This window comes from Ambystoma mexicanum, chromosome 4p, assembly GCF_040938575.1.
Source record: "Ambystoma mexicanum isolate Mex_15411 chromosome 4p, UKY_AmexF1_1, whole genome shotgun sequence".
Taxonomy (NCBI): Eukaryota; Metazoa; Chordata; class Amphibia; order Caudata; family Ambystomatidae; genus Ambystoma; species Ambystoma mexicanum.
In genome coordinates, this window is record NC_090927.1 from 693,973,476 (window position 1) to 693,991,499 (window position 18,024).

The window sequence follows — 18,024 nt, forward strand, 5'->3', positions numbered from 1 at the left end:
AGCCTTTACATTCTTGCCCTTTGAGGCTGTTGACTCTGAAAACTGTGTTTTTAGTTGCGGTTACTTCCGCTCGCAGAGTGAGTGAGTTACAGGCACTTTCAGTTAAGCCTCCCTTCACTGTATTTCACAAGGACAGGGTTGTCCTTAGAGTTCGTCCTTCTTTTCTTCCGAAGGTAGTGACGGAATTTCATTTGGCCCAGAAGGTTGTTCTTCCGGCATTCTATCCTCCTCCGCATCCTGGTAAGGAAGAGGAGAGGCTCCATAGGCTTGATCCTAGGAGAGCTTTAAGCTTTTATGTTTCACGCATGTCCCGGGTCAGAGTGGACGATCAACTCTTTATTGGTTACGCTGGTAAGCGTTTGGGGCAAGCTGTGACGAAACAGACTTTGTCTCGCTGGATTATTTTGGCCATCTCGGAGTGCTACCGTTTGGCGGGTAAGGACCCACCGGCTGGCTTGCGGGCCCATTCTACCAGGGGTATGGCTGCGTCTACTGCCCTGCAGAGGGGTGTTCCTATTCGCAACATCTGTGATGCAGCCACCTGGGCTTCAGTACATACATTTGTACGTCACTATTCCCTTGATTCCATCCGAGCACAGGATCTGGCCTTTGGCAAGGCCGTCCTTTGCTCTGCTATTTGATTGGCTATTCTACATTTTGATTCTAAATTCTTTCCCTCCTCCTTGCTTTGGTACTGCTTTGGGAGTCTGTCATAGATATGGAATACGTCGGAGGACCCAATCCCCTCGAAGAACAAGTTCCTTTCTTACCTAGTAACGTTCTTTCGATGGGATGGTCCGACGACGTATTCCATATCGCTCCCGCCCGGCCTTCCCCGCTGCAGAATTTCTTTTGCGATTGCAGCTTACGTTCTGCAAGGCTTTGTGTCTGACTGGCAGTTGACTTATGTCACACGTTCTGGGGGAAAAAACTACAACTGAGGCTATGGGCGTCGTGCGTCCTACTTATCACATCGGATGACGTCGGACGTCGGAGGAGGTCCTCGACGACGGCGCATCGACGTCATCGACGCAGGACGCAGACGCCGAAAAAGTTTCCGAAGCAGCACAGCTGTGGTGATTACATGTCATAGATATGGAATACGTCGTCGGACCATCCCATCGAAAGAATGTTACCAGGTAAGAAAGTAACTTGTTCTTCTATGCTATAGATACTCCCAACTATGGTTTGGAATAGGCTCTTCAGGATCTGGTCAAAGGGTTCTGGACTGGAATTCTGCTAGCCCACCGGACAGTATTCAGGGCACCTGGATTTTGCACTCAGCACGGCACTTTGGACACTGCACGGCCTCTGGACTGGATCTGACGGGTTGGTTCTGGGTCGCAGGCTATCAGGTTACAGCTCTGCTCTACTGGTATGGATCTCTGGGTTCTAGCAAGCGTTCTTGGCAAGAAATCAGAAACAGCACAGCCAGGCTGTTCTTTTTGTTGTGCCCCTTGGAAGTCTGGGGTAAAATCAGGTTGCAAGATTTTAAAGGCCAAGCTGAGAAGGGTTCAGCTTTGGAATTGGGCCTCTCTGCTTTCAAAGTTCTGGAGTCTTGGATCTGGGTTCTCCTGCAGAGCGCTTTTCCAGTAAATCAGTTGATGGGCGAATCTGTGTGTCCCTCTAGGTCCTAAACTGTCCCTATTTATGTATTTCCCTAAAGGGTGGGTAGGATAAATTATACTAGGCACACCCTCTAGGAATCCTGTTGGTCAGGGTCTGTCCTCTCTCCTGATTTGAGAAGGAACACATGGTTTCATGATGATGTGGCATTTTACAATCCAGGGAGTACCTCCCCTTTGTTTCAGTACAGTAAATCTATTTTCCCATAAATCATATTTACAATATCACCAACTTGCTAATAATACATATTCACATCACAGATTTAGTAGAGCACGTATCCGTCCGAGTGCCAACTCAGTGAGAGCTTCGGTTCAAAATAGACAGTTTTTCGCGCTTTTGGTTGGTTACCCAGTGTCAGATCTGTCCACACTTTTCTCCATATACGCGCATGACATCTGGGCATAATCCTGTGAAATTTCATATTCCTAGCATTATCAAAATTGCTACAACATCAATATTTTGGTAGTCCTGTCTCTGAACATCGCACAGAGTCCAGAGTAGTTGTCAGGAATAAGGGCCTGTGGTGCAGGAGGAAGCAGGTACGGCATATCTAAAAACTACAATTCCCAGCAGGCGTGGGGAAATGTGTAGTTCCTTGGGCCTGTCGGTACTCAGCTGCCGGCACTTTGCAATTAGGGATTGGGCTCTTAACGGCCGCCTGCCCGTGCTCATGTGCTGTTCATTAATGTTGGAGAGCATGGGCGGCGGCGGCGACGGCGGCAGGAGCGAAGCAGGAACGCTGAAGGTGTAAGCGAGTGGCGGGAAGGAGTCATGCCGGTTATGTCGCAAGACATCTTTATATCCTGGGGAGCGGCGGCACACGCTCCTTAATCTGCTTCAGAGCTACAGGTCCGGGTCAGCCGCAGTCGGCTCCCGGACCATCAGTTAAGTGTTTCTATGTTTGTTTGCTTGGCCGGTTTACGGCATTAACATGGAGTAATTCAGAAGCTTCAAGTATTTATGTCCGGACGTCTGATGAAAACGTCCGGACCAAAAGTTAAGTGAAGGCACATAAATCCTTGGTTTTGGGCAATATAAACGCCAGTCTGGTAGCCGGCACATTGTTTTCCTCACGTTCTAAGCACCAGGGAAAATTCAACTCTTCTAATCCGCATTTCCAGTTATTAAGTTTTTTCTATGTGCAGGGTATTATGTTAATCCATGTTTTGTGAGGCATGTGAACGTCTCAATGTTCTCTGTTCATTATCAGTGTATTATGGTGTTAAGTCATTTCCAGTTATTCGCTTTTCCAAATGGAGAAAAGCACCTTTCTATGTGCATTATGTTGTGCTAATCCATGTTTGCTCACGATTTGTGTAGGATGGCATGTTATGTGTTAACTAATTACTGAAGATAGAATCAGGTCAGGTTGCAGGAGTATTAAGCTATCTAGTCAGGAATTGTAGAGGTCTTTTGTCGTTTTATGTCTTGTTATCTTCCCTTCCTTCCCTTTATTTGTCCATCCCCTTTCCCTAACTCCTTCTTCCCCCCATTGGCTGCCACGTGGCTACCTGTAATTCGAACATCCAGGCGCCCGTGCCAACCACGGTGGGAGGGGTCGATCCATTCGGCTTCTGTGGTTCAGGAGAGGGGATTGAAATCCTCCTCCCTTAATTTCAGTTGTGACAGTAGTCTCAAACTGTGAGCAGAATTTTCATATTAACAACCTATAAATTACAGATTTTTACAAATTTTGCACAGTTCTCTATGAGTCTTTTTCCAAAAAGATATTTTCTACAGTTTCAGATACACAAATCTGTCTGGCCCCGCCTCCATGGTTTGCTGCACCCAGAGCAGTCCAGGGCTCTCTTCCTGCTGGCAGATGATTTCTGTTGACACCTGAATTTGCATTCCCTTTCAGTACAGGAAGCCTATTGTCTCTCCCAGAGAAGCAGAGCAAAATCCCCTCCTTCTTTCATTAGCATCTAAATGATAGTTCCTGGGCAGAGAGCAAAAGGGAAGGCATCTTTGTTTGGGACAAACTGTGGAATGTGCTTTTGAAGTCCTGTGTGGCTGGCCTCAGTTCACTGTAAAACACTTTTTTCAAAATTGTCTTTTGCTAAAATAAACCTTACATTTTCAACAAATATACACAAATCTGTTAATTCCAGTCTTTTCAAAACATAGAAACTGCTTTGTAGCAACCTATATTGCTTTTGATGGCAAGTCTCTTCTTTTCCACAATTTGATTTTAAGGAACGAGTTTTAAACTGCCAGTATAAGCAAATGACAGCTTTGACACAGTCGAGCGGCGGTACTGCGCCCATATTCTGACATATTTTCCCAGGCAAGCACCTTTTTGAATGTGGATATTTTTGTGATGAAATGTACTTCTCCTGACATCGTGCTTATGGGGATTCCTTAAATAAGGTGATGATGAACACACCACAAGGATGTTGGTTCTTCAGTGCTGTTTGGGGAACATGATTGTGCAATTTCAACAGTCAAGGAAAAACAGATTTTAAAGCACTTCTGGGTTTTCCTGGCAATGAGCACTGCCTTTTCAGGTAGTTCCATTTCACTCTGTGGGCAGCCCAATGACAGGTTTTGGCAGTGTGGTCTCCTGATCTACCACTGACACAGGAAGAGTAGATTTGGCAGCCTATATTCTGGTTTCCCTGTGCACTTCTCAGATTTTTAGTGCACGTAGGGCTTTTCGGCGGCCATTCTGTTTATGATGAAAGCAGCACACAGTGATGTTGCAGTGCAGGGCCTAGTGGGTCAGAACATCCCAGAGAGGTTTGACCTAGTTTGGCCGCATGGCATTGTGGGTACATTTACCCACCCAACAGAAATCCCTGCATCCCAAAACTGCATTTAGCAGTTGCAAAAACAATCATGGCTGCGCTGTGTTTGTGAAGCACGTATTGCCTGGCATCACAAAACTGCATTTTAGCAGCTACAGAAATAATGGCTGTGCTATGTCTGCTGAGCACATATGGGGCGAGATGGAACAGAGACACCCCGAGAATGGCTGCATCTATTTTTTCATGTGCATCCAAAAAGAGAAGGATTCCAAGGCAGAAGGGGTCTGTGCTGTTATGCTGTCAGCTCAAAACTTCAAACAGAAAAAGAAAATGTTCTCTGTTTAAAATGACCTTGCACTGGTGCTATTTCCATCTTTAAAACATCACACAAGTTTGGTTCCAGTAAAACCCAGCCATGTCCATCTATGTTCAGGCTGAACATCATCAAATGAGGGCTACTCCACCCTGAACAGCATTGTTCTGCCAAATAAAGTCTAGGAAAAGCAGAGAAAGCCATGTCAGGCCACACGGCCAGCGTTTAACTTTTGCAACAAAATAACACAGGCAAAACTCTTCAAAGGAAGCTATCCCTCTCCATTTGCTTGGTGTCAGTTTCAAAGAAACCCTTTTCTTGAACATATCCCTGTGCACATAAATTGACCAGAGCTATGAAAGCTTTCAGAAAGCAAAATGTGAGGAAAACCACATTTTTTAAGTGAATATGAAAATAAAATGAACCTGTGTTACTTTGCCTTGCAGAGAAATGAAATGACAGTATGGGAGCAAAATGAGAAAAGATACTGTAAAATGTCCAGAAACAAAACTGTATATGTTGGGGAGAAAGGCTGCAAAAATATAGGTAAATTATACTTTGTGTATTTTCCCCCCCCCCCAAATAAATAACTTCTGCATCCTGGCTAAGCCCAAGAATTGCTGTCAAACCAGTTTTGCAAAGCAGGCACTTCTAATGTACCAGCCCCATGGGAAAGGAAGTTCCTTCACCACATGAATGGCCTAGAAGTTTGGGAAGTGGCGACTTTGTCAGACTGAGTGGCCTTACTGCAGCATGGGACAATGGATAGCCCAGTCACTGAGGTGTGAATTCCTTTGACACCTTTCCTCCACTTTTACTGCCTTGGATCAAAGGGGAGTCATAGCAACCTCTGGGCAAAGCTGACCAGAGCAAGACATTTGGCTGGGGGGGGTTGTAAAGACTGCTCAATTTTGGGAACAAAGCCAGCCTGCTTCATTTAAAAGACTGTTTATCTTATGACATTTATTTCAGTGATCTGAAAATGCAGTAATGTGAAATTAGGATGGTTTTAATGTGATTTTTGCACAATTAAAATGAGACGATGTGGGTTATCCTAGCATGTGCAGGATGCAAATGGTATTAAAGGGGCATTTCTGGAAAAACCGTACATGACACAGTTATGAAAGTTAAATGAAAATATGCCTGACATTAATAGGCTTAGGTATATCCATTTTTAGAATTTTAGGGGAAATATTTTCCATAGAAATTGTGAGAAAGTGCCGGAACGGACAAAACAGCACTGCACAAACTTGGGAGTTGGAACGGCATATTCAATGTAAAATATGGGGTCTGCCCATCTGATTTTCGGGAGGCTAACAATTGTAAATATAAGCGTTTTGTTTCATAACTGATTTTGGCAAAAATAACTGTGGTTAAACAAAGCACCTCATAAAAACACCCACACTAAAAGTGATGTCACTTCCATGGGTCCATTCTGCTTACAGTGAGGCAGCGGCATCCTCAGCCTGACCTATCCGATCTTAGAGATATATCCAGCTTAGTTCTGCCCACATAGTAAAAATCCTCTGAAGTCATCCGGTTGATAAAAGGATGAAGCTTAGCGAGAGTCAGGACTTTCCAAGAAACAGACATTCAAGAATCATTCATTCACAAATCAACACCCAGCGATCCAGGCATTCCACATTCAACCTGCAAGACTCCAGATCCAGCCAGAGGAAGCTGATCCATATCCAGGCAGAACCTCCTATCCAGGCAGAATCACTGATCCAGGATAAATCCCTACAAAAATCCCAATAATTCAGGGAGAATGGAGAAAAGGCTGCTGACCCCTTTGGGAAAATCCAGACCTGTCCTTGCCCAGCCAATGCACCCCACTGTCCACTGTGACCAGACCCGGGTTGCCTTGCTGTGTGCCTAGAGGAGAGCCGCTGCTGCACAGTGACCAGACACATGTCCCGCTGTGCAGAAACCCGGTTAGCTGTCCAAACGACCCAATTCGAGTGCTTCTTGTAATTATCACCACTCCCTAATATCCAAAATGCTGCATACACCATTCTGTTACCTTGCCATTTGTCTCACCCTATAAGAAACCCTCTAAGAAATCCTATAAGTACCCAAGTTAATTCTTGAATTGTTAGAATCCTCTGTGTATCCTGTCCTTAGAAAATTCTGAGTTAATCTCCAGGTGTTAGCACAATTCTTTCTAAATCAATTCAGTCCTTGTGTAAATCCTTAGTACTATTTTAGAATAATTTAATTAATTTCCCATAGAGATGAACACGGGGTGGATAGGTTAACCTTGCAAGTAACCTCCTTGTGTACCGTGTCTTTCTTTAACAATCTAGCCATTAAAAATATAGTAGCAGTAGAATAAATCCTTTTTCTAACAAAACCTAGTTGCCTGTGAAAGTGTTTCCCGTGTAAAATCCGATTTTTCCTTTCCTTAAAGAATCCCATGCTGTCACCCATCCTGAGTCATCCTTCCACTTTAGTATCATACCTGTTATGTGCCTTTGTACCATAGCATTAAAAACGACTTCCGATTTTGATTGTTTAGCCCCATTCCTAAGTTGTTTGCACATTTTAAACCCGTGAAAACCAAGAAATTGCAATTTTGCCATGTGTGATTCTTGCTGCAATGTTTTTCCTCCCCAGAGTCGATTTTCCAAACTGTATGCCCGTTGTTTAGTACCTTGACTGGTAGCTTGTGAGTTGTCTTGCTTCTTTGATACAACCACACAGATTCTTGTCTTATCTGTTCAACCTCACATGTTAAATCACCATTTAGTAAATCCGAGTGCCATTTTGCTCATTTTTCAAGGGAGCTTCATCAGATTTTGGTCTACCATTCAGGGGTGGTAGGTTGGATTTTCATTCTGATTTTTGCCTAGTATACCTGAATCCTTGCTACTCCTCTCCACCCACAAACTTGGTTAACAGGGGTTTGAGGGAGTGTTGCAGTGGGAATGCCTAACTGCAGTGCTATTTGAAAATGCTACCCGAAAAGTAATCTTGCTTTCATTCATTTGTGAATTTTGTATCTGATGTTAGAAGGTTAAACTAAGTGTATCCTATCATTTTATTGCTTAATTATCACCACATTGGTGATTGCTGCCCTATATTGAATGGGTTTGATTTTTATTCAAAATTCAATATAAATATTTCATTATTACACACCGACATGGTTCATGGTCCATTGCGACACGGGGTGTACGTTAAGGGGGGTGTGAGACGGGTTGGCTACCTTCTCAAAAACGGAATCTGAATGTAAAACTTGAAAGCGTTTTTATTATGCGCCACATCCCTGGCCAGTAGAAAGAGTCCTGGTCTAGAGTGTGCTGCATCTTTAAAATCCTTAACAGCATATAAAGGAGAACATGTGACTGGAGCTCTCTTTCAGTCTCAAGCAGCTTTCAGAGAGGCAGGGAGTCATTTCTAGAGACAGGGGGCCTCATCAGGAGTTGGGCGGAAGCCCTTAAATGCAGCGGTAATGCTATTACCGCCTCATTTAAGGCTGGCCCAAGCACGAGTTGGGCGGAAAGTTTTGGGTCTTACTTCCAGCTTTTGCTGGAGATAAAAATCTTCCCATTCTGAAGTTTTTTTTATAGTGCCAAAAAAACCCAATGGGCAATGGGAATTTACCACTGCACCGCTGCTCAGGATCTGGCACAAATAGCGCTGGACTGATTCGCGGTAAAGCTATTTGCGTTGGCGGTTTCCCTGCGGTATTACCGGGATACTGCCAAGGCCCTGATGAGGCACAAGGTTACAACATTTAAGGAAGGACTAATAAACTCGATTGAGCTACAATAGTTGAGCGGGAAAAAGGATAGGGAGCGGTAGAATTATGGCACGTTAATGTTTTGTTTATGCATAACTGTGTGACTCCTTCAGTGACTTCAAGTGGGTGAACAACACCTATGAAATCTGGTGGAAGTTTGAGACACTGATAGACAATCCGAGAGATGCTTGATAAACCAGGCATTCTGTGTTATAATGTCTGTAAGCAAGACATGTACAGTGAAAAAATAAACCCTGCATCCAGCTTGTGCTTCAGAGGAGCAGGAGGAGCATTGAATCCATGAGTGCAGCCTGTGGTTGAGTCACACTTGTGTCATTTTAGTTTGAGCTGCAGAGATTGCCGGAGGCAAATATTGCACCAATAAATGTTAATTTCTTGTAGTGAGTCGACAAGACACATCCTATCAGGTGACAATTGGGACTAAGAGCAGGCGAAGCCACTAAATTACTTGTGTGGGAATCATGCTCACATCCTTTTGGTGGGAGGAAGCATCATAGATTCAGGGAGGCTGGTTAGACCCCTGTTAGTGGGTGGCCGGCACATTTAGACAACATGCAAGTAGCAGCTAGTTAGTCAGAGGCAGGGGGATATGTGCTGCACATGGTCAAGGAATTCAGCCTTCCGGCAACAACAGTATCCAAGTCTCTCTCTTGGATACTGTTGTTGCCGGAAGGCTGAATTCCTCTAATTGTTATTGCAATTGCAAGTAATATCAAGATTCTTCTTGGACAAGGTTCATCGCCTTTGAAAAAGAGCTTTGCTCGAAACACGTGTCAGGCTGTGGAATGGAATTAAAAATATAACTCAATTGTTGTATTATTGTTAATTGGCGCAGTTCACTGATTACACTTAACTTATTTCTCACTGAGGGTTCTTGGTCCTGGCACCCTCAAAATTTCATGTTGAACGCTGCCTTTTTCACATTTTTAATATTGAGTATTAGCGCTGGTTGTTCACACAGGCCTTTGGATCACACTGTTCTATTGCTAACATCCCAAATGGGCCAAAAGAGGAGGTGGCACTTTCAGTTCTCTAAGCATTTTAGAGGCATATGTGGGGAGCGTTAGAGACCGTATCTAGGGAAGAGCAAGGTACGTGGTAGTTAAACAGTGGAAGGAGACTGAGGATACCAGGTGTCCATCTACACTGCCCCAATGCTTTTTAGTAAATAGTCAAAAGCGCTTATCAATATATGCTTCTATTCTTATATTATTTTAAATAGCTTTTTGAGTCACACCATACTGATAATAAACTTTGGTCTATACAAACGTATTTGACTAAACACGTATGTACACAAAGCTAAGTTTATGAAGGAGTCAGATAACTATAGCAATTTGATTATAATGTCGGTAATCCTAATAAAAGAACAACGGTGAGGACTTTTGTTTGTTTCTCCATTTCTTTTTGTACATTGAATGTCTAAGCGTGGCATAATTTATGAACATCCACACATTCTAAACCATTCTGTAAAGTATCCACAGAAAGGGCACCGCATCATCAGTGGGAGGTTAATCTAGCAACTAGATTTGGCATTTCTCTCCAAGTCAGCAGTCAAAGATTTAGTATGACCCGAGTGTAAAATGCCTTGCATTGGGAACTAATCTACTGTACTGTGAGTGATAGAGCAAAGACACCTTTCTAGGCCATCTAACATCTTGAAAGGCAGTGATTTTCGTGAAGATTATCCAAATGCAGAGGTCTGCAACCTTTTTCCTCTCCAGATGTTTTGGGCTACAACTCACATAAGCCTTAGCCAGTATAGTCGATGGTGAGCAATCATGCGAGTAGTAGTCCAAAACATCTGGAGAGCCACAGGTTGCAGGCCACTGAATTGAGTCGCTCTCACGATCACTAATTGACAAAACAATGGTGGCTCCTGGGTTTCTACAAATAATAAGAGCTTTTATAATTTCCTACTGGTACAGCCACCCACCAAGCAACTGGGGTAAAATAATTGGACCCTGTGGACCCTGAAAAGATTATATATACAAAAGCTGATAACAAGAGCAGAAGCTGCAGCATTACACACACCGGAACTCGAACATGGCGAGAAAGCATGTGTCTACACTGAAAAAGGAGGCAGAGGAAAGGAGGCAGTTCACAGTTGCTTTTTACTAAAGTGCAAAAATGAAAATAAATAATTACCAAGTACTTCCTGAAGAGTCACTATTTCCAAAAGCACTGAAAGAACCATCGTCCCTCTTGTAGGTTAATTGCCTCTGATAACCTATGGCAAAATTAAAAAGAAGGATTACACATTTTCTTATCAGGGCGTCTGCTAGAGCGGCACAGTTAGGACTTTCATAACAATCATTTTAAATGTGAGCGTGCATGTTTATACGTACAAATAAATCTTCAAGAAATGAAAGCGTTTCCATACGAATGGCTTTGTGTTTTGCTTCCAAATGTAGCATGGAGTAATTTTTAAGAAAATGCCCCCTATTAAAGGGGCTCAACATTTTTAATATGCTGGTGTATTCATTCCAATGTGGTGCACCCTGGCATTAAAAACATCCTTTTTAGGAAACATAAAAAAAAAGCTAGTGCTGCATAAACCTCTCACCAGACTGTTAGTATATTTATAAAAGTTAATATCCAGTCTTCAACAGCTTGGCGCCTTTCCCTTTTTCTTGGCAAGAAAATTTTGACTGACTGGTCAGCTGCTACCTGGGCTATATCCTGTGACTGGTCAGGATTATGAATACTGGCTATGAAAGATTGTTAGTCCTGGTATGTGCTCGTGCCATAATAAAATAAGAGACTTGTTTGTATTTTGTTAAATCCAACTAATTTAATTTGATTGTTTCTTCAATCATACATATGCAAAGAATAATGGCAGTTCATTTCCTTGACCTTGATAGTTTTTTGTTGGTCTCAGTTACATCACTGCGACTTGAGTGGTTCTTGTTTGGAACAATGTCTTTGTCGGTTACTGCTGTTTGTCACAATTCCTCTTATTAGTTTAGAGCCTTGCTTTATATTAATCTGATGTTCAATGGTTCCAGTTACTTCACTAGAATACTGTTAAAAACGAAAGGGGCGGGGAGACACGTGTCGGGAGACAGAACCAAGCAGCAAGGATTACACTTCTAACATTGCCCCAGTCAAGTGGGAGACAGAATTCACCAGCAAAGATTTCACTCCTAACATTGTCCCAGTGAAGTAACTGGAACCATCAAATATCAGACCAATACAATAACCAGATTTTGTTTCTAACAGTATACTAGTGAAGTAACCAGGGCTAACAATCTTTCATAGACTGTTAGTATATGCCTGGACATCTCCAAGAGCAGTTGGGGCTTTGATGAGTGAGTTCCTGTGCACTGAAGTGAATACTTGACTCTCCCATTTAAATATGGCATTCATTGAAAATCCTTGCAAGCCCCTCAGATCAGTGAAATCTCTCTGCATGGTTAAGGCAATATGAAGAGCATGTTCAACTTGTAGAACATATATGAATCATTGATATCATTACATCGTTTTAACTAAGATTGCAATGAAGGGTCGGATTGCAATGCCCCTGAAATCTAAGTCGTGGTGATGCGACATCTGCCCACGTTTTCCTGCAATTCCCCCCAATCTTCTTAGTGCCAAGGTGTGGGTAAAGGGTTTGGTGTTTTAATTAATATCACTTTTACTAATAAAAACCAGCGATAGGCCAGCTTGGGCGGGCCCTCATCTAATCTTTGCCTCGGCACATGGAACAGCGATCACAGGTTTTTCATGGCACAACACCTGGTAATCAGAGCAGGTGGCAATATGTCACTATTACCAATTCTCCGAGAGCAGATACAACCATCTACGTATTCATTACAGACTTAGAGCCGCTATACTCTCGAAAATAGGATAAGCACACTGCCCTTCACAGTGGCATGTAAATGTCATTGCCATTAATTGCATGGATTGCGGTGAGCTTCTTGGGCTTGTTGACACACAGATTTCTGCACTAATCATGTTGGCTTCTATCTGCAGTTGAGTGTACAGAAAGTACCATGCCATCAGCATTTCAGCTACTTGAGGTACTGTGATTTTGGCTTTTACTAACAGTTGTTGCTCCTCCTTTTCCTGCTCTTCGACTACAGGGTTGGACTCATTATCACTGGTGTCAATGTGGGCTTGACATTGTTCCCTGTAGCAGTTTCATACTCATCAAGAAGAACTATGCAGCAGCAACCAGGTCTGCAGTAAACTGCCATCCACTTACACGTGCCCACTACCTTTGCATGTTTGCCAGTGAGGGCATGTTTGGAGCGACTGTCTCTTCAGTCCTAAATATGTGCTCCCTCACACAGCCCTGGAAACTCAGCCACTAATCTTATGGGTGGGGCGAGAGGAGTGCATGAAAGCACACAACACGCTACTAGCCTGTAAACAAATGCTAAATCATCCTTAAGAGGTTCCTCACAAAATGAAACCCTGCTCCCGAGATAGAATCTTCCAATGTGAAGGCATAAAGAAACCTTGCCAGAGCTGATGAATTGCCACTTACAGTGAGCATTTGACCGCTAAGCCATCATTTAGAACATTCATTTTGAAGCTTCAAAGGTGTTTCTGTTTTTAAAACCTAAAATAACCTATAGCTTGAACAACCTTCAGCCCAGCCTATCTACCTGGCTCACCAGCCCTTCCAGAGCTTGGGCCTTGATATCTACAGAGAACATCGCTGCTCCACTGGCATCCCGAAACTCCTAACCATCCAGGGCAAGAACAATTGTTTCAATAGTAGATCTGGTCACTTTTAAGACTCCCTTCTGCAACATTCTTTGTCACATCATCACCCAGTTGGGGGTCCAATAAGATGACGTTCTGCAAACTGGTAAAGACACACCTGTCCAGGTTAGTCTATAAGGCACACACCACTACTTTTGCCTGTAACAGAATAAGTGAGTGCAAACCATGATGTAGACATCTTTATTTTGAATAATACAAATCTTGGCGCTTCCACTCCTCCCGACCGTTATCAGTAAATCTTCTAATACACCCTGCCTTCCATGTCTACACTAATGTATTCAAAACAGCATATGGGTGATACCGAAAACCTCATTACAGTATAAAGATAAATGCATTTCATAACATTTTACCACAACCTAATAACTATCTTTTTAGTAAAGGCTTTGTTTTGATCTGCTGTCCTTGTAAACATTGATAGCTTTGGCACTAGAATAGGGTCACTGCTTACGTCTGTATGGAGCTCAAACATGTGCAAATGTGTACTTTCCTAAGGGATTGTAGATGTAGCCTGGGGTGGGGGCATTTGAGTTCTGTTAGCACAGCAATGCCTTTTATCCCTCTCATTATTGATCAACAGCTTCCTTAGACATTTGGGAATAATAACGCATGAATTAAGCAGTGTAAATAGATTCACATCCAGTATTTCTTAGCTTTTCATAAGTTATGTAATAACCCTACTTTAACAGTTTCAATTAAACCATATTCGCACCCGGGGAAGGAAGCTCATCCAATCAGGTGGCTGGAATAGCGATAGAGAATACAGGGAGCCTCCCCAAACTCCCACCCCAAAATAAACCACACCCCTTCCCCGCCCTCTTGCTCCCTCCCCACTTAGCTGCTGGACCCGCGCTTTGTGCTCTGGTCCCGGTGCTCCTCCCTCTCCTGGCCAATTTCTTTTCTCCTCTGCATGCTCAGTCAATCTCCCGAGGAAAGAAAATAAACCATTCGCACCTCGGATAAACCCCAGGGTGTGAATGGGTTTCACCCCCCGTGTGGGGGGTAGACATGGCCAGTAACAGCCACCAGCCCTTGTCGAGGCCCTCACTTCGCTCAGGCCTACCTAGGCTCGGGCTGGCAGGCCGGTATCGGTCATGTCCACCCCCCATAACAAGTGTGAAAGCCATAATACATCATTGTGATCGGCCAGTATCTAACTACAGGACAACATTCTTTATATTATTTATTTCATTTTCAGAAGCCAGAGTATTTATACTTCACTTTTACTATAACAAAGAGATACAAACCATTGTTCATGTAATTGATGGATTTTTCCGTAATACTTGGTGTTGTCTGGCCTGTTGCATTTAAATATTGCAGAATGTAGATATTGGGACAGAAATTTATCATATTCTGTTCTCCACACCCATAAGGCATCTGGATGAGTGACTCCAGTCCATCAATGGTGGGGCCAAGAATGTCACCTTTGGATAATAAAAAGTCAGGCATCATAAACATACATTTAAAAATGGCTGTAATACAAGTGCAAAAAAGAATGCTTTGCAATAAAATTAATGAACTAATTACTTTAAAATAACCGCATTAATGCTGAAGTCCATAAACCAATAAGGTGTTTCCAGGTTTCCAATCTGAAATGGTAATTCCACAAATGCAAATCAGCCCACTTGCTCTAATTTACACGTATGGTCCAAGTACCGTTGGGTCTCTCACCTCTAGATGTATAGAAGACTACATCAATTTCATTACTGTGGCCATCTAAGCCTCGGAATTAGGGAAATGTGGACCACTTCCAATAGCCACCAAAAAAGCCTCTGCGGGCAGCCCTCAATCCTATTTCAGACTAACACAGGCAGATTGCATTGAAGGGGCATTGTTCTGGCTCCAGGGAGTGATGAATTTGGCAGAGAAGGTATGGACCCATCATTTGTGGTTGAAGGGGGAAGTGCAAGGTTTGCACATGGCATCAGGTCGGGAGGAGGGTTGTTGACCTGGCATTATCTGAAAGGATCACCCTCAACTTGTCCGCCAGGCCCACGAGATCCCAGCTGACCAACCAGATCCACATACACACCTGCAAAAGAATGAAAGCAGGCAGGTCCAGCTTTCAAAACTTAGCACCAAAAAACTGGAACGCTCTACTCACTGCACTAAGAAATGAAAAGTCCTACACCGCATTCCGCAAACAACTGAAAACCACTCTGTACAACTAACCCGTCTCTTCACCTTCCTCTACATACTGACTGTTTGTAACGTAAAGCATGTACTTTCCTGCCCTACGCTCCTGCTGTAATATATTCCTGTACCAAGTGAGCATACTATAACAGCGCCACGATGCCCCCGGGCCGATGTGTGCTATACAAATTCAAATAAATACATTCGTTTGGAGAGGGAAATTGACATCTGTGTCTTCTGTTGGAATTGAGAGAGTGGGTTCTACAGGACAATGAAGAAGGTAATACATGGCTCTATGGGCCTCATTACACGGTAGGTGGTAAGGGTTTACCGGTACCGGTAAGGGCACCGGTACCGGTAAACCCTTACCGCCTTACTACGAGGTCCCTTTGCGGGACCCGACCTTAACAGCTGGTGTAGACCAGCCATTAAAGTTGGGACCCGCAAAGGGACCTTGGTGCTAATTATGGTACCGCAATTTGCAATTTGCGGTACCGTAATTAGCTCCTTCCCCATTCCCATTCCCAAAATGGGAATGGGGAAGGGCCATGGAGAAAGGGGGAATTACCGCCCCGCCAACCTTGGAACGGGGTGGTAATTCCCCTTTCTTCCATTATGGTACCGGTATGGTACCGGCAGCAACCATGGTGCTAATAGCACCCTGGTTTACCGCATTCCGTGTAATGAGGCCCTAGGCCTCATTACGCGATTGGTGGTATCCTGACTGTGAATCTGCTGAAATACCACCAAAAGGAATTATTGTTACCGCTACTTGGTCCACCGGATTTATTGCAGGATTACAAGTGGTGGTAGGGCAGTGTAATTCCCAATTTTTTGACTCCATAGGGATCGCAACAGAATGACCACTTGTGGTAATTCCTCCAGCAGTAATTCCGTCAATTTTGTGGATTGTTGGCAGTAATGTGGAGGATTTACCTCCAGCTTTTTGCAGGAGGTTTATCCTCCACCTAACCACCAAACTCATAGTACAGTGGTGCACTAATGCAGCAGTAATGTGGCAGTAACAGAATTACCACCACATTAGCACCATTTTTACCACACCACCATTCTTGCAGTAAGCCTGATTGTCAGACACTGCCTGCCATGACCCCTTTCTTGGGTTCCTTTTCACCCATAGAGAATGCAACAAAACCCAACCGTAAATTAACAATACTGAGACAACCACCTACAGAAAACGTTAACTTTCACTGAAGTTCTATTAACGTGCCACTAACAGCCTTTGGCAGCAGTCACTCATACCCCACTACTCTCATGTGCACAACCGCTGAAGGAAAAAGCTGTCAATTCCCACACTCAGCCTCTGAATTTCTCATGAAATGTTGGATCAAAATACATTTGGAAAGAAAGTATACTTTAGCGGGATGGACAGTAAGCAAACATTTTCTAGAATGTATTTAAAAAGGCACAAAAACCCTTCTGAGGACCACTTTATACGCAATACATTGTTACAGTGGTTTGTTTCCTACATTTATGTGGGGTTCGGCCATTTTATAATCATACTCAGGAGAACTGTGTAGAGACCCTCCACGTGTCAGTTATGGCAATAGTTCTGCAACTGGCACAGGAATGTCAGTGACGGTACATTCGAGTCTAGCTCAAATTCGTAACCCTTCAATGCCCCTTCCCAGTTATCCTGAAAAAGACTTTCCCAAATCAGGATTGTATAATTTGTCATGTTTTCTTTATTATAGCCTTTGTGGCCAACACAGGGACAATTATTACCATTGACCCAACACCAGGATGGATGCTTAACATAGCGGCAAAGGTATCCTTTCCTTGTATCAATTGTATAAATAACTGGTGGTCCTATGAAGACGAGGTGCTCGGGCATGAAATTATGACCGGGTTAACTAACTTCCTAAAAATAAAAAAAATCTGGACTCAGGAGTTATAGCTAACATCAGGTCAATCTCTAGTCTCTCTACCAATTCTACGATTACAGGAAAGGGTTGTAAACTAATACGAAAACAAACATAAGCATCCTAAATCAATTTGCTTAGACAAGGGACTAATATCACAGTGATGTGTGGGCAGGATAATATGGACTCCATACTGGGCAACTGCAACCCTTTAAGAAATGCCCACCATTAAACCTTATGCCTGCTACCCGACAGATATGCTTCAGCAACTTGAGGTAGAGATGGCCCTGACCCTATATAATACAGAACAGTACAATGAAGAGCAACCTTCACAAAACCCTTTGTGGGTAAATAGTTTACAGAAGTCCACAATAGCTGCACACAGGAACAACACTGAGGAAACCCAAATGACCCACTGAATGCATAGAGTGTCACACCCGCAAGTGGGGTCACAAGCTGCGTTTGGAGCACACATATCCTACTGCAGACCCATATCGCTGACACCAACTCCTTCATAGAGATCCTTTGAATCTTCCACAAACAGTTCTGACTTCAAAGCATCATCAGCTACATCTGCGTAGTAAGTGCTTGAGGACCTGATCCTCCTCCTCCAATCAGAAACAGAAACGCTACGGAGCAGTACCATGTCTGTTGCTCTGCTTTCGAGTCAACCCTGGGAAGCCCATTGGTCATGGTAAACTTTGCAAGGTCTCCCCCCAACAGTGAGTCAGAAGTGGCCTCGATTCTAAAATGCATGAATGCGTGATCTGCTCGTTGACATCTGCAAGAAAAGGGAGCGTTGCCTCTTTTCTCCCAGTTCATTAGCAAAATATT

General features: G+C 43.4%; 1 protein-coding gene across 1 annotated transcript in view; it reads right to left on the bottom strand.

Annotated features, from left to right (window-relative positions):
• Positions 1–18,024, bottom strand: part of LOC138453424 (CD109 antigen-like) — a 349,776-nt gene that overhangs the window by 121,867 nt on the left and 209,885 nt on the right. Inside the window, exons 23-24 of the mRNA XM_069606257.1 lie at positions 14,425–14,601; positions 10,595–10,676 (exon numbers count right to left, since the gene is read on the bottom strand). Coding sequence (XP_069462358.1) covers positions 10,595–10,676; positions 14,425–14,601 — 259 coding nt within the window. The remainder of the gene's footprint in view (positions 1–10,594; positions 10,677–14,424; positions 14,602–18,024) is intronic.